This window comes from Canis lupus, chromosome 35 (genome assembly GCF_048164855.1).
Source record: "Canis lupus baileyi chromosome 35, mCanLup2.hap1, whole genome shotgun sequence".
Taxonomy (NCBI): domain Eukaryota; kingdom Metazoa; phylum Chordata; class Mammalia; order Carnivora; family Canidae; genus Canis; species Canis lupus.
This window is the reverse complement of record NC_132872.1, coordinates 1,752,737-1,775,569: the sequence shown is the minus strand read 5'-3', so window position 1 is coordinate 1,775,569 and position 22,833 is coordinate 1,752,737. Positions and strand designations below refer to the sequence as shown.

The window sequence follows — 22,833 nt, the reverse complement described above, 5'->3', positions numbered from 1 at the left end:
CTTAAGCATAAAGAAAGGAGAGCTAACGGAGAAATAGTCACTTTGTGAATGAAACCTACAAGGCTTTGTCAATTTAGCATTAAACATGCAGAAGTAAGGCTTATGATGCAAACGTAGAAAAGACATGTTAGTAGGGAACAGAAATTACCCAAGTACTTTCTGCAAAGCATTACCTGCATATCCAGTCCACATGATACCAGGCTCTGAGGCCTTTGAGGCCGAAAAGCTACAGAGGAACAGATATTGGAATGTCTCTTCAGTGATCTGCTAACTTTCTTATTTTCCAAGTCTAGGATTTTGATGGCCCCAGAGTCATCAGCAGAAGCCAATAGGTTTTCAGTTTCATTCAATGAAAGACAATTGATTTCTTCTTCATTCACATGAAAATGGTCCAAGGAACCTTTGAGGGACCTGACATCCAGTAAGCTAATGGTTTCTCCATGTGAGGCATAGAGCTTGGTGGGACAGGAGGGAGAGAATAAGATACTGGTAACATCATCAGCCCCTTGGAAGCGTGTATGTCCTAAAGGAGTCCCATCTTCACCCCAAGCCATGAGATCACCACCCTCTGCTCCAGAAGCCACTAGCCCTTCTTGACTTGCATTCAGGCAGAGAATAGGAGAAGAATGTCCACCAGTCCACTTGACAGCCATTATGGCCCAGGAGACTCTGTGAAGAGGGGGAAAAAACTATCATCTCTTATTTAAGAACTAGATGGTAGCAAACAAGTGCAATATGCAGTATTTCACTTCAATATTTTTAAAAGACATCTAAAAAAAAAGACATGTGAAAATCAAGTCTGCAAAAGCCTAATTGGACACAGGATTGTGGGGCACCTGGCTGGCGTATGTATAAATAGGCTTTCTTTATAATCAGAGCCCCAGGCAAACCTGGTCTACCAGCATTTGATGTGAGACCCACATAAGAATAAACATTATTGGGGCACCTGAGTGGCCCAGTTGGTTAAGTGTCTGCCTTTGGCTCAGGTCATGATCCTGGGGTACTGGGATTGAGCCCCATGTTTGGCTCTCTGCTCAGTGGAGAGCCTGCTTTTCTCCCTCTCCTTCTGCCCCTCTCTACCTCCCTTGCTCATTCTCTACCCCCAAAATAAATAAATAAATAAAATATTTTAAAAAATCATCAGGATATATCTCTTATTTGAATAATGTTTTAGAAAATGAGCTCTGGAGCTAGATTCTCTGGGTCTGAATAACTCTACTACCTGTTATTAGCTGGGTGACTTGTATAAAATGAGGGTGGTAATAATAGTACCATTTTATAGGATAGAAAATTAAATAATATATGTAAAGCACATATAATTGTGCCTGGTACATGAGTGCTCAGCAAGTATTACCAGTGTTACTTTTCCTATTATTTTAAAAGACTTTAGTTTTAAATAATCTCTACATCCAACATGGGGCTCAAACCCATAACCCTGAGATAAAGAGTTGCATGTTCCACCAATTGAGCCAGTCAGGGGCCCCTCACTTTTCCTATTTTTATTAGGCTGGTCAAAGTAGCATCACAGATCTACACCAATGGTGCTCAAAGTATGGCTTTCAGACCAGCAGCACCACCTAGGAACTAATAAGAACTATAAATTGCCTAATACCCTCTTAGACCAACTGAATCAGAAATGCTGGGGTTGGGGCCCAGCCACATGTTTTAACAAGCCTTCCAGGTGATGCTGATGTATGCTAAAATGTGAGAATGCTTTACCAATAATCATCCAGGGAAATGGTTAAAAATGTAGACCTTTGGTTTACCCCCCAGAGACTAATTCAGTACACTCTGTTTAGTATTATTCCATTTTAAAGATAATAAAACTTGAGTTTCATCAATGTTAAATAATTTGACCAAAGTCATCTGGCCTTTGTACATGGGATCCAATATAAAGGGATCCCAAACTTTTAAATAATAAAGACTGTTTTCTAACAATTCCACTTAACAATACTTTCTAACTAGTTAGTATTCCCTGAAAGTACAGCAAAAAAAACCAAAACCACGAATAATTCATTATTGCTTTTAAATGTACTCACGTATTTTTATTATTATTATTTTTAAAATAAATTTTATTTATTTATGAGACACACACACAGAGAGAGGCAGAGACAGGCAGAGGGAGAAACAGGCTCCATGTAGGGAGTCTGACATGGGACTCGATCCCAGGTCTCCAGGATCATGCCCTGGGCTGAAGGTGGCGCTAAACCGCTGAGCCACCGGGGCTGCCCTATTATTATTATTTTTTTTATAGTTATAGTTATTTATCTCTACACCCAACATGGGGCTCGAAATCACAACCCTGAGATCGAGAGTATGCTCTAATGACTAAACTAGCCAGGGACTCCATACTCACATCTTTCTAATTACCTTATCACCAATTAACACTTAACAGTAGTACTTAGGTGCACAATTTTGATTCCTGATACACTAGGCATCCCAGATTTATACAATGAAATTGCCACCTAATACTACCCTGCCTCAACCGCCTGTTGGGTAAAGCATGAAAAAGGAAATAAGGGCAATTTACATAACTCCAAATGTTCAGACAAAAGGAAGCAAACAAATCTATATCTGAATAAACATAATGCTTCATTTCATAAGCCAAGGGAGAATTTCCCTAGTGAGAAACTGCCATAGTTGCCTTCATAGTTTCAGATATGATACCTGTATTTAGTCCAATATTTCCTAATACTGTTTTGAAAGATAATTTAAAATACTGGCAATCTGCCTAAAGTTTCTATTCCCAACACAAAAGCTTATTTCCTCCCATTTTTAGGCATTCACACATATACAAAATCACTAAGTAGACTGCTAAAAAGACCTGTAATCTTTCAGTAATCAAAATAACAGAAGGATTGAGGGGAGGAGGGGACTAACAGAAACATGGTCACAAAATCATATATAGCAATCTTCAGAAAGATGACAAAATGGCAAAGACAAAAGATAACTTTATTTCAGTAGAAGCACTGAATTAGTTTATAGAGGAAACTAATTAGAGACCAAAGCAAGTAAGTTTTAAAGGAGAGGTTTGGAGAGGAAATGACTCAGAGAGAGGTAAAGACAGGGAACTCTGGAGGTTTGATTTTTGCTGACAAGTAATGAAATAGTAGTTAAATAATTTTCTACCACAAAAGACGACTTTTGCCAAATGTTCAAAATAGGCCAAGAAAAAAGGACAGTTAGCACAATTTAAAATGAAAAGTATTAATATTTTGGCTTAGAGACTTCCACCTGTGGTGACTACCGACGTCACATAATATAGATAATACACTACTTTAAAATAAGTTTGAGGTAACCATTCAAAAGGCCACTTAAGTTACAAATAATTTTAACTCTTGAGACTGATCACTTTTTTCCTACATTAGTTTTAGTTTTTCTACAGTGAATCAACTTTAAAGTCCAGAAGCCCTCTACAGCTTTAGGATTTTGTGTGCAGGGATCCCTGGGTGGCGCAGCGGTTTGGTGCCTGCCTTTGGCCCAGGGCATGATCCTGGAGACCCTGGATCGAATCCCACATCGGGCTCCCTGTATGGAGCCTGCTTCTCCCTCTGCCTGTGTCTCTGCCTCTCTCTCTCTCTGTGACTATCATGAATAAATAAATAAAATCTTTAAAAAAAAAAAAAAAAAAAAAGGATTTTGTGTGCAGAGAGGTTTTGGATCCCTACTGGGATTTTAGGTTTTATCTGGGACAAGAATGAGACAGAGTTTCTAGTACTTCCATTTCTCCATCACATATCAACCCACAAGGGGACCTACGTAAATGCTGACTGGCAGACCAAGTTTTAGCAGGTTTTCTTCCTAATATAGTATTTTTTAACGGGAAAGATGAACTCAACTTTAAAGACACATTTGGTAAAGCTTACCCGAAAGTGCGAGAAATTAGGCAATATATGGATCTTGTACTTAAAGGAACTATTATAGGCAAAAGCACTGTTCATATAAATTTTTCCACAATGGAACCAGTAGTATCTATTAATATCACGAGGCCAAGGTCAGCTCTACCTTAACCTCTATGGACCAGTGTAAAATATAAATTAAACTTCTAATCTCTACATCACATGGATATTTACTGATCACCAACCTAGTCAGAAAAATAAAAAGAGATCTCTAATCTTATCATGTAGACTACTGATCACCAAGCAACCAGAGCCCCTCAAATCACTTGTTTAGTCTACAGAATTATTTATTATTTAAAACATACCCAAAGACCATCATCAAAACATATTAAAAGACTACTGTAGTAGAAGACAGTGGGGAAAAAAAATGTAGTTAAATCTGGGTTAAATCAAAACAATCTTTCAGAAATGAGCTGTCCAGCCACTATTTCTTGTTTTTCTCTTACTGGGAGTGGAAAGCCAGAAAATACATATAAGTGACATTATCTACATATTCAGGTATCAGGTCAACAAGCTGCTCATAGGTAATGTCTAAAAGCTCAAGCACAGCAATTAATCATATCCTATTGTGAATTACTGTAATTAGATAATAGATTCCTTCAACACCTAGTGAGATCATGGAGTGGGCAGGGAAAGGTGGGGTATCTTGAGAGCATTTTTAGAAAGGGTGGAGGGAAACATGGAAACTCTGGTCAGAGGGCAAAAGGGTATTAAATATGGGGGAAGGGCAAGGTCAGGAGGGTGATTTGTAGAAACAAAAGGATCCAGTCCTAAAGAAAATCTTTTCCAGGGATTTAGGTGGCTCAGTCAGTGAAGCATCTGACTCTTAATCTCAGGTCAGGAGTTTGAGTCCCGAGTTGGGCTCCACCCTGGGCATGGATCCTACTTAAAAAAAATCTTTTCCTATTTTGAAATTTTGCCTGGGCCACTTGGGGAGGGGGGGGTACTTTGCCACAGAGGCACCTCAATGACTGGACTAGATTAATATCTCATCAGATCCTTCCTCACCTATACCGTGACTGGCAGGATAAATGCCAAAGTTGTTAATAACTGATGATCTCCAAATACTGCTTTAGTTATACTTCCATGTGCCCACATATCCTTTTCAAGTGTTATACCTCTAAGTCTGTTGATTTTGCCTGGTTCTTTGTCCCCTTCGCAGATGGACCAATTCTACTTATCCTTTTAGATTTTATTTATTTTTATTTTTTTATTTTTTAAGATTTTATTTATTTATTCATGAGAGACAAAGAGAGAGAGGCAGAGACACAGGCAGAGGGACAAGCAGGCTCCATGGGGGGAGCCTGATGTGGGACTCCATCCCAGGACCCCAGGATCTTGCCCTGGACCAAAGGCAGGCGCTAAACTGCTGAGCCACCCAGGGATCCCCTTCTTCTAGATTTTAAAGAAGGGCACCTGGGTGGCTCAGTCAGTTAAGTAAGACTCTTGATCTCAGCTCAGGTTTTCATCTCAAGGTCATCAGTTTGAGTCTTGCACTCAGTGTGGAGCCTACTTAAAAAAAAAAAAAAGACAAAAAAATTTAAGTGCCTTCCCAGACAAAATTAGGACATCCTTCTTTGGATGTCCTATAGTCAAAAGTTGAAAAATAAATAATGAGGGGCGCCTGGGTGGCTTAGTTGGTTAATAAGCAGCTGCCTTCAGCTGGGGTCATGATCTCAGGGTCCCAGGATGGAGCCCCCACCTTGAGCTCCGTGCTCAGAGGATAGTGTGCTTCTCCCTCTCCCCCTCTGCTCATGCATGCTCATTGTCTCTCAAATAGCTAAAAATCTTAAAAAAACAACAACAACAAAGAGAAAATAATGAATAAAACTCCCAAACTTGAGATTATACTAACATTCAAATAATATAAGGTAGTTACTATCACTATAGCAAGTCTAAGTTAACTTTTCTTCACATGGTTGGATTTTCCAAAGTTGGTTCAGATGTGGAAAAGCTGGATAGCAACCAAAATGATTGAAGGGGGGTCAGCCCGGGTGGCTCAGGGGTTGAGCATCTGCCTTAGGCCCAGGGAGTGATCCTGGAGACCTGGAATCGAGTCCCACATCGGGCTCCCTGCATGGAACCTGCTTCTCCCTCTGCCTGTGTCTCTGTCTCTCATGAATAAAAAAATAAAATCTTAAAAAAAAAAAAAAAAGATTGAAGGGCTGTGGTTATTAGCACTGGTCAAGTAAAGAATCTGGGTTACTAAACTGGGAGAAAAAAAAAAACAAAACAAAACACCTGGGGGTGAAAAAACATCTGGGAGGAAGGGACTGGCAAATAATCATCAAACACCATTTACCAGAGAGTAGAAAAGGTAGTAGCTGTTCTTTTAAGCGAAGGACTATAAATGTATTATACACGGCAGGGGAACTATTGGAAATATTTCTTATTACATACAGGCAACACAGTGGAGTTGACTACCAAGAGAGTCTGTGGACCCGATACTAATCACTGCAGAGTTGTCTGAGATTTATACAGAAGGGCAGCCCCGGGGGCTCAGCGGTTTAGCACCAGCCTTCGGCCCAGGGCGTGACCCCGGGGTCGCGGGATCGAGTCCCACGTCGGGCTCCCTGCGTGGAGCCTGCTTCTCCCTCTGCCTGTGTCTCTCATGAATAAAGAAATAAAGTCTTAAAAAAACATCATATATAAGACCCAGGTGAAGGAGCCTAACGCAGTGCCCGTCCACAGGATGCTCACTGCTTCCCTAAGCATCCCTTACAGGGCGTCAGACAGCTCTCGGCCGCCTGGAGAACGCAGTGCGACCCAATGATGCTTCAACTCCTCCGCTTCCAGGAGCCATCTAGCACCACAGCCCCCACACCATCCTCCCTCTTGGGATGTCTCATTATATCAAAACACGATTACTTCATCGGCCCACGAATCGGGTTAGCAGGAGAGGCCGGGGAAGGCCCCACTTCGTGCAGAAGAATGAAGCACCTACGGGCTCGCGAGCACTGGGGGCGGGGGCGGGGGCGGGGGCAGGGCTCCTAACGACGACCCGACTTGCCGAACACGCGCTGGGACACGTGTCCTGAGAAGTACCGGTGCGAGCCGAGCGCGAAGGGGCCGGACCAGGAGGCGGCTTCAGCGGCTGCGGGTCACGGAGGCGCTCGGACTGCGGCCGACGGCGGCGGGGCCGGAGGGCGAGGAGAGGGCAGTTCCGCGCGGGAGGGTGGATCTGAGGCAGCGGCCCTCACGGGGACACCTCACGGGGACACCTCACGGGGAAAGGGGCCCAGTAGGGCGACTCCAGACCAAAGCGGAGGACAGTCCCGCAGCCACAGCGCGAGCCTCCTACCTGCGCCTCCCGCCTCCGTACTCGGCGCCCGGAGATGACCTCACTTGCCGGCGCGACAGTCACATCCGGGGCCGACGGGCGCCGCGGAAGAGCTGCGCATGCGCGCTCGCTGCGTGCCCTCAACCAGTATGGCGGAGCCCCGGGCGCGCCGCGGGCAGGCCGTGCGAGTCGGGCGGTGGCGCCGCCCGCGCTGAGCCGGGGAGGAGGGGCGGGGGACGCCGGTGCGGCCGGTGCGTCCGCCCTCAGGGAGGCGGGGCGCGCGGCGGACGCCCCCGGGCAGGGGCGGGAGCGGCGGAGGGCCGGCGGCCGGTTGAGAAAGGGGCGGCGAGCGAGGCGCGGCGTCCGCAGCCGCGACGACGGGGGGGAGCGGCGGCGGCGGCGGCCCCCGGGCCGGCTGGTGAGGCGATGGCGGCGCCGGCCCCGGGCCCTGGGGCAGCCTCCGGCGGCGCGGTGGGCGGCGCGGGCGCGGGCGCGGGCGGCGGCGGCGGGGGCCCGGGGGGCCGGCTGCCCAGCCGGGTGCTGGAGCTGGTGTTCTCCTACCTGGAGCTGTCGGAGCTGCGGAGCTGCGCGCTGGTGTGCAAGCACTGGTACCGCTGCCTGCACGGCGACGAGAACAGCGAGGTGTGGCGGAGCCTCTGCGCGCGCAGCCTGGCCGAGGAGGCTCTGCGCACGGACATCCTCTGCAACCTGCCCAGCTACAAGGCCAAGGTGAGGGCCCGGCCGCCGGCTGCCCGGGGCGGCGCCTCTCCCGCGAGCCCGGGAGCGCTGCGCTCCCCGTCCGCAGAGAGCCTCTTCTCTGCGAACTCGTGCTCCGTAACCCGCCCCACTTCCGCGCTGCACACTTTTTAAAGGGTCGGACAGTTGGCAGTCCCCGGTCCCCATGCATCACTGCTTCCAGCGTCCAGTCCTCTCCCGCGGAGACGGGCAGGCCCTCCCCGCCACCACCGTCCCCCTCAGTGCTCTTACCCCGTTTCTTGTTAGATCATCTCAGCTCCCTGGACACCGGCTTAGTTGCTAAGATCTTTGCTAACACCTCACCTTTTCCAGCCTCTGATTTGTGACTGTTTCCCCTCTCCTCCCTCCCTCCCTCCCTCCTGTTTTCGCCCAAGTTTTCTTTAATTCCCTCCATTACGTTTCAGGCTTATAGGTGAGTGTGGTCCTAGACATTCTGCTAACTTTGAAGATACAGGCTTTTTTTTTTTTTTTTTTTTTTTAAGATTTTATTTAGTTATTCATGAGATGCAGAGGGAGAAGCAGGCCCCATGCGGGGAAGCCCCGACGTGGGACTCGATCCTGGGACCCCGGGGTCACGCTCTGGGCTGAAGCGAAGGCGGCGCTAAACCACTGAGCCACCCAGGGATCCCAAGACACAGGCTTTATTTTTATTTTACTTTTAAAGATTTTATTTATTTATTTATTCATGAGAGACACGGGGCGGGGGGGGGGGGGTTTCGGGCAGAGATACAGGCAGAGGGAGAAGCAGGCTCCATGCAGGGAGCCCGACGTGGGACTCTATCCCCGGACCCTGGGGTCAAGCCCTGGGCAGAAGGCGGCTCTATACCGCTGAGCCACCCAGGGATCCCAAGACACAGGCTTTATTTTTATTTATTTTTTAAAAGATTTTATTTATTTATTAATGAGAGACACACACACACAGAGAGAGGCAGAGACACAGGCAGAGGGAGAAGCAGGCCCCATGCCGGGAGCGCTATGCGAGTCTCTATCCCGCGACCCCGGGGTCACGCCCAGGGCTGAAGGCGGCCTAAACCGCTGAGCCACCCAGGGGGCTGCCCCACACAGCCTTTAATAAAACGTCCCCTACCGCCCCACGCGCACCACTGAACCGTCCTAATGCTGCCTTGTCCCCATGTTACTGGCTACTTCCCTGCCAACTTTCTCATAGTTTCACCTCTTGCTGCTGTGCCTCTTCTGTTCCATCTGTCTTCTAATGTGCTCATTCTGGTTTTGCTGCCTTTTTTCCTCCTAGATTCTTGGGCATATTCCTGCCTCCTTCATATACAAATAAAAATCTCAAGTAACAGGTTATGGTAGGGCTGAGAAGATTCTTCAGGCAATGTCCTATAAACAAAGGCCTTGAGGTTGAATTCAGTCGGATGGATAACAGCTCTTCAGTGTAGCAGTCACCCAGAGCATATAGGAGAGAGGATGAAGTCTGCCCTAGGATGTGTAAACATAAGAAATAACATTAATAACTAAAAAGGGTAGATACCCTTTTTGAAACTAGACTGCCAAGCAGGGGGGAGTTTTGTTCAGAACATTGCAGTTTTGTCCTATTTTGCCTAAAAACAGGTAGGCTTCATACGATTTATTTATTTATTTATTTATTTATTTTTAAAAGATTTTATTTATTCATGAGAGACCAGAGAGATAGAGAGAGAGGCAGAGACACAGACCGAGGGAGAAGCAGGCTCTATGCAGGGAGCCCGATGCGGGACTCGATCCTGGGTCTCCAGGGTCACGCCCTGGGCGCTAAACCGCTGAGCCACCTGGGCTGCCCCATTTTATTTAGTTTTTATTTTTTCATAAAGCTTACTGTTTTTACTTATTTTGAATTAAGACCTATCTGTAACTGGTCTGTAATAGATATATTTACATGAGTCAAGATTCATTAAACAGTGTGTTAGGTAATGTGTCCATGTGAGTCAACAAGTAAAAGAAGCAAAATAATATCAGCAAAATGTCTTCCTTGCCCTTTTTGCCAGCTACCCAGTTTAGTTTCCTTTCTTGGAGGCAACCTGTGTTACCTGTTTATTTTGTATCCTTCCAGAGAGATATTTTGAGTTTCTTAGGTTTTTAACACTGTATATGTCCTTCTACCACACCTGTGATATGTACTAATCATGTGTTCGTTCAGATGTTGGGGAACTTTTCTTGAATGTCTTGAGGATAAAAAGGTTAATTCAAAAGAAGTTAGCCTATTAAGGAAGTCCTCAGTCAAGTAAAGGAGAAGAAAAATGTATAGTAATAACTAACACATGATACAAATTGCTTCTGTTAGAGATGTATATAAATACAGTATCTACTAGAAGTATATATATACACACACTAGAATTTCAGTGAAAGGAGAGATGTACAAGTTGAATGAATCTTGGAGAAGGTTTGAGGTTAGGATTATATTTGAGCTGAATTTTAGGATAGGGAAGGTTTGAACATTTTACTAAGAACTACTACCCAGAACAAGAGCAAGACAAGAAGAAAGCAAAGGCTCTATACAGCATCTATTTTTATTTAAAAAAAATAGTGAGTCCGAGGCACTGTGCTCATTTCTGCAGATGCAATGGTGAATAAAAACAGACATAAAACTCATGGATGCCTTGTTTGTGGAGCTTATAGTTTAATGGAGGGGGAGTGGATAGATATTAATCAAATAATCAGTTATAAAATTGCATCTGTGACAGGTACTATGAAGGAGAGGTGCGCAATACTCTGAATGTTAGTAATGGAGGATTTGACCTAGGTATGCAGGTCAAGAAAGGCTTTCTCTGAGGAAATACGCGTGATCAGAGACTTGAACAATAAGGCCAGGGGTGAGAAGAGAACCTTCCAGGAGGGAGATTGATGAGAATGAGGGACAGAAAATACATCAGTGTGGCTAGATCATAGAGAGCCAAGGTGAGACAAGTTTGAGAGAAGATGAGAGAGGTGGACTGAGGCCAAACTATAGGGAAGCCATTTTAAATTGTAAGCAAGAGGGGGTTTGGTGATGTGATTTTTTTTTTTTTTTTTGCATTTTTAAGAGGTTATTTCTGACTTCGATATAGAGAACAGATTGGAGGAGGACCTTAGAAATACAGGTAGATCATTTAGGAAGTGGGTAGTAGAGGAGATGGGGAGAAATTTAGGAAAGATTTAGGAAGTAAAATCTACAGGACTTGGCAATAGATTGGAAATAGGGGTGAGGGATGGGGAGGTGCTAAGAATGACTTTTAGATATCTAGATTATATAATTATGGGAATCACCTGGGCTAGATTTAGGAGGCATAGCAAAGAGTTCAATTTTGGTAGAGTAGAATTTAGTGTTTTTGAGACATCTGGGGGATTTCAGATAGGCAGTTGTTCGGTTTGGAGCTTAGAGGAAGGGCTAAAGATATAAAAGGATCTAGTGAGATTGAATTGAAGAAGTGGGAAATATGATTATAAAGGTAAGTTGAAACTAGATATATCTTGGTTGTTCTTGGCATATAGCCTTCAGTGTATAGTTTGGGCTTTGTTCTACTGTTGTAAACCATAGAAGTTTGAACAGAGGAGTGATAAATAAGAGCTGTGCTTTAGAAAAACTAGGCCATAAGATGAATTGGACAGAGCAGGGGTTAGTACCTATACCAGAGATACTTAAGACCTGAACAAGGGAACCCTGGGTGGCGCAGCGGTTTAGCGCCTGCCTTTGGCCCAGGGCGCGATCCTGGAGACCCGGGATCAAATCCCACGTCGGGCTCCCGGTGCATGGAGCCTGCTTCTCCCTCTGCCTGTGTCTCTGCCTCTCTCTCTCTCTCTCTCTCTCTCTGTGTGTGACTATCATAAATAAATAAAAATAAAAAAAAAAAAAAGAAAAAAGACCTGAACAAGCATGTAGAGGAGAGAAGAGGAAGGCTAGGAAAGCTATCACAAGGTACAAATCTACATAGGTGGACCGCTGACTGGGGGTGAATGAGATGAGGAAGGAGGAAGAGTCAGATAGGATTTCCAGGGAGCTTATGTAACTAAGAGGAAGATGGAAACATGCGTGGGATAGCATAAAACTGGAAAGTATTTGGAGTTGCCAGTCTATTTAGGATTTGTCTTCTTTTTAAAAGTTCATATTTTACATGTCACCAAGGAACATCAATTATTCCAGTCATATTTAGTATCTAAGTATATATAATATGGTCTCTAATTTTCAGACCTAGATTCTGAAGTAGGTCTTTTTTTTTTTTTTTTTTTAAGATTTTGTTTATTTGTTCGTGAGATACCCAAAGAGAGAGATAGAGAGGCAGAGACACAGGCAGAGGGAGAAGCAGGCTCCATGCAGGGAGCCCGATGTGGGACTTGATCCCAGGACTCTAGGATCACTCCCTGGGCTGAAGGCAGGTGCTAAACCACTGAGCCACCCAGGGATCCCCCTGAAGTAGGTCTTAAAGTTGTTTGTTATAAAGTTTAGGTTGTATATGAGACTATGAGACAGGAGCTATGGATTGTTTTTATTTGCTAATTTGTGATTTATTTATTTTTCCATTTCATCTGAAATTTTCAGATGAATATCTGAAAGATAAAGGATATAAGTAAAAAGAAAAATTATCAGAAAGTTAAGGACACTTAACATAATCACAATGTCAGTATCAATAAAATATAAATAAATTAACAATTCCTTAATATAGACAATACAGTGTTCAAATTTCCAATTGTTTCATAAATGTCAAATGTTATATTTTTAATTTTCAGTTTATTTAACCAAGATGTGTATAAGGTTCTCATGGCAAGCAATTGATACATCTCTTAAGGCTATTTTAGCCAACAAATTCAACCTCCATCTCCCCTAACTCCCATTCCTGCAACATCTCTCTTGAAGAAACCAGGTTATTTACCCTCTAGAGTTTTCAAACTTTGTAGATTTTATTCCCATAGTGTTTCTTAACATGCCCTTCTGTCCTAGACTGAGAGAGGTTTGATCAGTTTAGGTAAGATTAGTGTTGGTGTTCTTGTTTTTCAGTATATTTTATACTAGAATCAAGTGGTAGGGTTAGATACAGACTTCAATGTTTTGTGGTGCCAATGATAGTGGATAAGAATTTAGGAAAGAGAAATTGTGGTTTAGGTGGTCCTGTTTAGAATACCTTCATAGAGTTGGCAAGACTAGATCTGGTCTTAGAGGATATTGGATATGTTAGAGGAGGAAAGTAGGTAAGAAGTTAGAAAGGGAAGTACAAGGAATGAGACTTGGAGGAGGGTTTTGAAAGCCAGGAAGAATAATTTACAGTTGATATGGTAGTTGTTAGGGAACCATCAAAGGTTGTTGAACTGGGATGAACTATTATAAAGGTGCTGTTTTAGAAAGATTGGTCTGGAAATAATTTAGGTAGAGAGTTAAGGACTGAGTTCTGGAGTGTTTCAGGGGGCAGAAGTAGGATGGTCACCAAAAAAGAGGACAGTGAAGAAAGATGAGTCCAGAGTAATAGGAAGAAGTCCTAGCAGTTTGAAGAAGAGGCTGGCAACAGTGTCTTTGTGACAAAGAGAAGAAGGATAGAGAAAAACAATGGGTAATTATAAGAATTGGGGACTAGGCATAGGTAAGTATTACTTAAATATTTTATAATGAAGATTTTATAAAGTATATTTTAGTTAAACCCCTGAGTTTTTTAATACTTAATATTTTGGGGACATTTTACTCTCCCATTTGATCTTATGTTCTGATTTGTATGTGCTTAAAAGTGAGTGATATAATTTCCTATCTGTTGAGATAGGAAAAAATGTAGAAAAACTTCAGTATTATAGTCTTCTAAATCAAGCATGGGTTTTGTGTGTTTTTTAATGTCTCTGCTGTGCAGGGCAACAGTGAAGCAGTGAGGTAATGGCTAGTAGTAACTGAACACTGATGAGGGAATACCTGACTTCTTGCTCTGACTAGCTGTTGACTTTTAGGTCTGTGTCCTCCTTCCTGTGTTGCACTGTTTCTTTGAGGCCCTTCCTAATGATGAAATTCTATGATTCTGACGTTGGTGGCTCAGGTTAACTAAAGCAGTAGTCCGCAGCCTTTGATTGCTTTGAGGTAGTTTGAATAAAGTAAATAGATTTTCAGAAAACATACAAATCAGAAACTTAATTTTTTCCCTCCCCCAAATAAAAAACTTTAAATTATTAAAGCATGAGAAGTGTTTAGTATTTGTACAGATAGAAATTTTTATACTGTATTTTGGAAGCTTAAAAAACTGACTAGTGAAGGTCAACTAACCTGTCCTATCAATGGTGGCTACACTTAATGACTATCTCCTTATAAATTCTGGTATTTGAAACTACATGATATTTATGGGGTTATTTGATTTGGTAAAATGAGAGTGGTGCTGCAGCAACGTATGAGTAATAACTAGGAAGGAGGCTGAGGATCTAACATAGTTTGTGGTTCTTAAAATTTTTCATAAACTTTAGAGTTGCTGTGACTAAGTTCTCTATTAAAGTATTTTTTTGATGACAGCATTGCCAATATAAACTGTACTTCCCTTAACTTTTTGATATAAAAATACTAAATATAAACAAGACTAGAGAAAATAGTTTAATGAACCTCCCAAACTGTCACCAAACTTTACCAGTGATTAAATTTCATGGACCGTGTAATTACGTGTTTACCCCACCCACTTTCAAAGCAATTCTGAGATATTGTCATCCATAAACATTTCAGTATTATCTCTAAAACATAAGGATTCTTGTGTATATCTTTTGATATTTTAAGAAGTTGATTTGCAGAAGTTATACTATAGTTCAGAATTTTGATCAATAATGAAACAATGTAGGGCAGCCCAGGTGGCTCAGTGGTTTAGCACCGCCCTCAGCCCAGGGCCTGATCCTGGAGACCTGGGATCAAGTCCCACATGGGGCTTCCTGCATGGAGCCTGCTTCTCCCTCTGCCTGTGTCTCTGCCTCTCTCTTTCTCTCTCTCTCATAAGATATGAATAAATAAATAAATAAAATCTTTAAAATAAAAAAAATGAAACAATGTAAATTTTAAAAATATATATATCCTTTTATTGTTCAAACACATGAAGCCTAAGGTCTGGGTACTTTTTTTGTTAAGAGAGAGAAAGAGCATGCATGAGTGGGAGTGGGGATGGGGAAGGAACAGAGAGGTGGGGAGAGAGAAAATCTTAAGCATGCTCTACCCTGGGCTGGTGGAGCCCAACCCAGGGCTCCATCTCACAACCCTGAGATCATGACCTGAGCTGAAGTCAAGAGTTGGATGCTTAACTGATTGAGCCACTTGAGGTGCCCCTAAAGTTTGGGTACTTTTTAACGTTTAAGAAAAATCAAATTTCTGTTTCTTTGGTGTGTTTTTCGTCTTTTCAGGTACGTGCTTTCCAGCATGCCTTCAGCACTAATGACTGCTCCAGGAATGTCTACATTAAGAAAAATGGCTTTACTTTACATCGAAACCCCATTGCTCAAAGTACTGATGGTGCAAGGACCAAGATTGGTTTCAGTGAGGGCCGCCATGCATGGGAAGTGTGGTGGGAAGGCCCTCTGGGCACTGTGGCAGTGATTGGAATTGCCACAAAACGGGCCCCCATGCAGTGCCAAGGTTATGTGGCATTATTGGGCAGTGATGACCAGAGCTGGGGCTGGAATCTGGTGGACAATAATCTACTACATAATGGAGAAGTGAATGGCAGTTTTCCACAATGCAACAATGCACCAAAATATCAGGTGAGAAACTGGGTAGTTTCTCAATTGTGGGCCTTTGTCAAATCATACCTTGATTTGTTCTAAATTTACACAATTTTATATAGCAGCTTTGTATGTATTTCTTTTAATTTAAAAATAAATAGTGTAACTCGCCTTTCTTTTCTACTCTAATAATCTTTTGGTATTTCCCTGTTTCCCGATACATATTTGACCTTGAGCAATCTGTTGGTCTAAGTTGGGAGTTGGCAAACCTTTCTGTACAGGGCAGGTAGTAAACATTTCAGGACTTGTGGTCACCACTATTCAAGTCTGTTGTTAATAGTACAAAAGCAGCCATAAATGATATGTAAATGAGTGAGCATAGCTGTGTTATAGTAAAACCTTATTTATGGGCCACAGGCAAGACTTGGCCCAATGACCATAGTTTCCCATCTCATGCTCTAGATTGTCATCTTTTCTATATCGTGGCACATCCAAATCTACTTTCTCTAGACTTCTTACTCCCATAAATGCACCTATGCACATGCATACAAATACCCTCTGCTATTCATTAATCTGTTTATGGATTCAAGGCCTCAGGAGGTATCAGTGATTTCTATAAGACAGGCAAATTCATGCAAACCACTGCATTTTTTTATTCTTTTCATCTTAATGTTATACCATATTCATTTGATTCTGGGGTCAAAATTATAGTTCCTATTTGTAAAAGCCATATGATTACCATAGGGTCAACGGAGTTTAAAACACAGAAATCTGATAAGAAATTGAAATTTTTAAGGAATTATAGACTTAAAGGAGTCATTTCATAATGATAAGAGAATCAAATAGGGAGATATAACAACTGTAAATATATCTGCACACAATAATAGAGCCCCAAAACACATGAAGCAAAAACTTACAGAACCGAAAGAAGGAATAGATAAATTACCAAGTATAGTTGGAAATTTCAGTACTCATTGTTTTTAAGTCTGTTTTGTCTGATGTTTTTTTTTTTTTTGTCTGATGTTAATATAACTTTAGTTTTCTTAAGCTTACTATTGCAAGATATCTCTTTTTCTCCATTCTTTTACTTTAATCATCTATCTTTGTCTTTAAAATGGGTCTCCTAGAGGGCATATAACTGGGTCTTCTCTAACCCAATCTTATTATCTCTGCCTATTGATTTGAGTGTTTAACCCATTTATATTCAGTGTAGTTGTTGGACTGCTTGATGTGGTCTGTGTCTTTCTATCACTGAAGCTATGTTCTTGTTTAAGAAATATTTTTTCTCCTTGTTTTTTGGACCAGATTATTTCTCTTGCTCCATCTTCAAATTTATTGATTATTTCTTCTTACCATTTCAGTTCTGCTGTTAAGCCAGGCTAGTGAATTTTGGTTATTGTACTCTTCAGCTCTAAAATTTTCATTTGGTTCTTTATTGTAGTTTTCATTTCTCTATTGAGAATCTGTATCTGTCCATCAATATTAGATTTTTCTTTAATTCTTTGCACATATTTATAATAAGTGCTTTGAATTCTTTGTCTGCCAAATCCAACATGTAGGCCTACTTGGAGTCTGTTTCTGTTGACTCTTTTTCTCCCCCAGAGTATGAATTGCACTTTTCTGTTTCTTTTCATATCCAATCATTTTTAAATTGGAAATTCTAGATAATATGTATTAAATACTGGAATCTTTTATTTCTAGAGATCATTTTATTTTTCTGAAAATTAGATGTTCTAGTTAACTTGCCTACTAGATTTGATTCTTCATCAAACTGTAAACCCTTGTCTGCCCCATGGTGTACAGCAGCTTATGTCTTTGTTCAGATTTGGGGGTTTTAGGGAAAGAGGTGTTGGCTTCTAGCTGCTGTTTTTCCAGCTTGATTCTTTGGAGATTTTCCCTGTGTCAGTGTAAGACTGTGATCACACAATGATTTGGTCAATTTATTCTCAGATTTTGGGGCTCATCCTCTTTGTGGTTCTCTTGCTTCTAGAGTTCTTCCTCTGTTTCCAGTTGCTCTGCCATCTCCCAGGTTTTGACCTCTGACACCTAAAGCTAGTATAATTTCTGCTTTTGCTCTCTGGCATGTGCATGCTGTACGCTCAATCAAAGGTGAAGCAAACTTGCAAATTTCACCAGGAGTGGTTCTGTCATTTTAGTTTCCATCTTTTGTTAAGTAGGGATAAATCTTAGGATAGATGGGAGGATTAAATGAGATAATACACATAAACCGCAAAATGAATACCCAGCAAAATATTAACTTTTCGTTTCTATTTTTTGTTGTTTGTTTTGTTGGTGGCAATAGTGATGATGGTGACGAGGATGTTCTTAGGTCCATAAAATGGGGCGCAAATTAATCAATAAATTAGGCAAAGGGAAGAAAGAAGCAGCTGTTTGTAGTTGTCTGTGACAGAAAATACAGTGAAAGAAAGTAACAACAACAGGAATTAACATAATTGGGAAGTACTAAATTTGATTTTTTTATTGCAAATGTTAGGACTTTCTCCTCCAAGTATATAGATGTACAGCCTTTTGTAGATTCAATTATAAAAATAAAACATCCTTATTTGTCTGCTTAGTTTTCCATGTGGGAAAATATTTGGATATATTGTGCTTCTGCTTTAGTTTAACAATCAGTGCTGCTGTTTTTATAACAAACGGGTGTTTCAAAGCAGTGGCCCATAAAATGACTAATACGCTTATTCTACATCTGTAGAATCTATAGTCAGGTTTGACTCTTCATGATTATGTAAGTTCCAAAGTGTATGTAGAACTGCTTTATAAACTTTATGTGTTTTTATTATAGTAATTTTTTATTGTGATAAAATATATACGTTATTTATTGTTTTAATTGTAAGTGTACGATGCAGTGACATTAGTATACTCACAATGTGTTTATCCGTCACCACTATCTATACCTAAGACTTTTTCATCTTCCCCAACACAAACTCTGTGCCCATTAAACAGTAACTTCCCATTTCTCTATTCTTAATGTTTTCAGCTTGTTGATTTGTATCTTATTTCTTCTAGCTATGCACTTGGTGAGTTTCCTTCTGACCTTTTGGTGTCTCTTTGCAGATAGGAGAAAGAATTCGAGTCATCTTGGACATGGAAGATAAGACTTTAGCTTTTGAACGTGGATATGAGTTCCTGGGGGTTGCCTTTAGAGGACTTCCAAAGGTCTGCTTATATCCAGCAGTTTCTGCTGTATATGGCAACACAGAAGTGACTTTGGTTTACCTTGGAAAACCTTTGGATGGATGACAGTGGCTTTTCTGGAATGAAAGACAGAATGGAAGAGATATCTGCTTATGGAAAGTAGAATCATGAAGTGACAGTGTCATACATGCATGCCCAAGAAACATCCTGAAAAACACATGAAATTGTTAACTGGAGAAGCAACTCTACAGCAGAGATTATCTTAGTGTATCCTCTTTCTACTGGGCCAGAAAAATCCTCAGGGTTGCAGTTGGTTGAGTGGGCAGTTGACATATGCATGTTGCAACAGATTTGGTCTCTAAGTTAGCAATGTGTTAATTTCCAACTTTTAAGGTGAGATTTTAGAGATGCTATAAAAGGGATAAGATAAGGAAATAGCAAGATTTTTAAGTAGTGTGTTTGTGAAGAAAGACTGATCCTGTTTTACAACTGCCTGTTTTTTCTCCAGACCCTTTTTCCCAGCCAGCTTGACTAATAGAAAAGTATGAAACTGGTTGGGTTTTATTTAATATTTTTAATATATTGAGAAGCATGGTCTGCCTGGACTGCACTTCTCTAACAGTGAGATGTAAAATTGTGCAGCTATTTTAAAAGTTGTATATATAATAAGTGTGTAAAAAAAACTGTAAAAAAAATAGGACAAAGAGGTTGCTTTGTTCTAGTTCAATTTCTTAAAAACCACTACATGGTACAAAATTAGAATAACATTTAGGGAAAATTAGGTAACTACAAAGAAGAGGATTTTAAGAGGAGATGTGTTATATTGGCTCATTTTTAAATTAGTTTTGTTTACAGTTTCCATAGCTATTACAGTCTGGTTATTTTTCTTTTAATGATCAAAATTATTGTAAAGATCCCTCAGTCTCCTAGTTTAAGATTGAGGCAAGGCAAATCTATTTCTAATTATACATATGTCAGTAGTAGTAATGATAATGTACGTCCTCTAGTATCTGGTTTTATTTTTTGGCCTTTTGAGAAAGTGTCTCATAACAACACAGAACATTGCCATTTGCTCTTACAGGCCTCAAATATGAAAGCTGTTAGTCACAGACCTAAGGAAAAGGATTAATGGTTCTTTTATTTTGTAACTTTATAATGCTGTAGATATTATAATTTTTTTTTAAATTTTATATTGTTTACATCATGGCAACAAAATCTAAGCCTCAAACTCTTCATTGGGGTTATCAAGAAAATGTTTACTCACCCACCTGAAACAGTGCCAGCCTGAACCCAGGTTAAGAATGTTCTTAATCTCATTATAGATAATTGCCCCCATGGGACTTGAAATAAAATACCTTGTGCTGTAAACTTCAGGTTGGCAATGTTTTGAAGGTTTCCTTATAGAAGAGCTTGACATTAATTCCTATTCTGAGTTTTTGACTAATAAATCTGATTTCACTAATACTCTTGAATTAATAACATATATGAGCTGAGATTTTCTTTTATAAGAGAAACAACCATCATCTTTCTGTATGAAAGTATATAAATACATGGTTTCAGATACATCTTTGTGATAAGAATTGACTAAGGCAGGTATAATCTTTGCCTTTGAGCTTATTGCTGTGTGTAATTTTGTTTTAAATCTAATCAAATTAGGGACAGCAAGCAGCTGGCTGGGGCTTTTGGGTTGCTCCTTGAGAGTTAAGATTATCAATATTCTTATGAAGCAGGGAATTTCAGTCATGAACAAAGATCTATTTTTGCCACCTGACAGGTTTACAAATATTTATTCTGTATTTGGTATGTTGCTTAAAAGCAAAATCTGTTAAAGATCCTTTTTAATATCCATGTCAAAAAGAACCCTCCTGGAAACCATATTTAGTAGTACAGAGTGAAATTATATGTTAAATGTATTAGAGAATATAGCTGCTACAGAAATTGATTTTTCTTGGTGTAGAACAACTCAATTTGGCAAAGTTTAAAATTTGAAGAAAAGAACTGATTCAGGATGCAGATTGATAAATGATGAAACAATGAAGTCCCTTATGTGCTTGGTGTTTTTTCAGGGTGTTGTGATATAGCCAATTCCAAGAGCTTTTGCTGAGTTTTGTTTATAACTTCTGTTTTGTCCTATTAGTATAACATTCATTTGTTACAAAGTTTGGAAGGTGCTGAATGGAAAACAGAAACACATGGTTATTGCACATTGAACCTAGAATCAAATAATTGCCTAAGTATTTAACAACAAGCCATTCTTATCTCAAAGACTTAAATTCTCTAATATGCTATTTGCAGATTTTATAAAATGGAGGTTCATATTTAGAATAAACATCAGGGGAATCAAGAGCCTTCATTTATAACCTGATTATTTTATTACTGGAGACCAATAGTAGTTGTATAGAGAATATTAAACTGTTACAATGTTTAAGGAAAAGGAATCTCTTGTTGATACTGAGAGAGCTTTCAAGTAGAATACAGTTGTACCTGAAGGTTAAGTATAAATCTTCTAAACCAGTGATTCTCACACTTAGCTTTGGAGTCATGTGCATTTTGAAAAATATTGATGTATCCTAAAATTCTGATGTTAGTCTGGGGTATGATATGATCATAAGGATTTTTTTAAACTTCCTGGGTGATTTCAGTATGCTGCTAAGGTTGAGTTTTAAATTCACCTTAAGTTTTCTCATCTGCAAAATTAAAAAAAAAAAAATCCTTGCTCCCTCCCTTCACTACCTCACAAGCATATTGAGGGCAAAGGAGAAAATAATGGGAAAAATACTTGTATGCTGGATAAAATGTGCAATTGAAAGGCAAAACAGTATTAGTTGTATTTCAACTAAAACTATGATCAGGAAAGAAAAATGTGTAATTGAATTTACTTTGTTGACTTGGGAAACTGGGAGCATTCTCTTCGGTTCTTTAGCGAAGCATGCAGATGTGTAAACAGACTATTACTATTCATACTATGGTTTTCTGTTAAACTTGAGATAGGCTGTTTTAATTATTTGGTTCTACATAGGGAAGAAATATTGAGGCTTAAAGTCTGTAATGGCCAATGGCTCACAATTCATTAAAACTTTTCGTACAAGGAGTTCTGTGGTTAATATCATTTCATAGTTGCCATTATTTTTTTCATTATCTGACTTGAATGTTAAGCCATTTATTTCATCTTCATTCCTATGTAGGTTTAGGTATAGATTTTATAAAGCACCTAAAGCAAGTCGGTATTGCCTGGTTGAATACTTAAATTCGCGGCTCAGTGATTAGGCATCTTCTGTCTTTTAGATATGATTTGACCTGGGAAAGAGAGTTGAGAAAATAACAGCCCTAAATCATATAAAAGGTATTACAATTACTTTTTAATTTAAGTTCCCAAACTGCTGTTTATATAGACTATAATGCTAATATTTTTTGATCTTTTTAAAAAGATAAAAAGTTTTGAAGAACTAGAAATGTAAAGAGTTTTAAGAATTACTTTCTGGAAACCAAGACTGTCACCATCAGGACCACTCTGAAGCCCTCCTGGAAGGAACAGTCCATAACCAATCCAAATACTACCCTCATAAAGCATTCCTGATTTATCTAGCTGAATGTAATCTTTGCTTCCTTGAAATTTCCCTATTTTTATATTTAACTTAACTCATGCTATATTACTTTATACCTTGTATATATTTATTTATATTTATTATTTGTTGGTGTCTTATCTCCTCTCAACATCTTAGGACAGGATCTCTGATGGACTCATCTTTATGCCCATATCATCTAAGCCCAGTAGGCAGGTGCTCACAAAGATGCTGAAGGAAATTATGTAGGGAGACTAAAGCTGCTCTGAAATTACCATAACAAAAGATAGGTGGGAAAGAAATTCTGTATCGTGTTGAAATGAAGCACGAAGGAACGGAATAGAAATCTAAGGCTAATAAGGAAGAAATAATGACTGTGAATGCATTTTAGCCATTCCCCTTTATTCTTAAATATTGATATACTTATTTAGTTTTTGGTGTAGATTTCATATTTGTTTAGAATTAAAATTAGAATTCTGTATTTTAATTTTTTTGAAATTCTGTCGTTTTGCTTTAGTTTCTTAATAAAAAGTTAAAACATAAA

General features: G+C 40.2%; 2 protein-coding genes across 9 annotated transcripts in view; one reads left to right on the top strand and one right to left on the bottom strand.

The window, feature by feature from the left end:
- The window catches only part of WDR53 (WD repeat domain 53), a 13,360-nt gene extending 5,423 nt beyond the window's left edge, over positions 1 to 7,937 (bottom strand). Inside the window, exons 1-2 of one of the 8 annotated variants that reach the window (XM_072811988.1) lie at positions 7,201 to 7,353; positions 174 to 669 (exon numbers count right to left, since the gene is read on the bottom strand). In XM_072811988.1, coding sequence (XP_072668089.1) covers positions 174 to 653 — 480 coding nt within the window. In that variant the 5' untranslated portion in view covers positions 654 to 669; positions 7,201 to 7,353. The other 7 variants (XM_072811990.1, XM_072811991.1, XM_072811987.1 and 4 more) reach the window with 7 other exon arrangements.
- Positions 7,606 to 22,833, top strand: FBXO45 (F-box protein 45). Its single transcript, XM_072811995.1, has 3 exons — positions 7,606 to 7,908; positions 15,253 to 15,609; positions 18,646 to 22,833. Exons 1-3 carry the CDS (start codon positions 7,606 to 7,608, stop codon positions 18,829 to 18,831), a joined length of 846 nt encoding a protein of 281 aa, XP_072668096.1. The 3' UTR covers positions 18,832 to 22,833.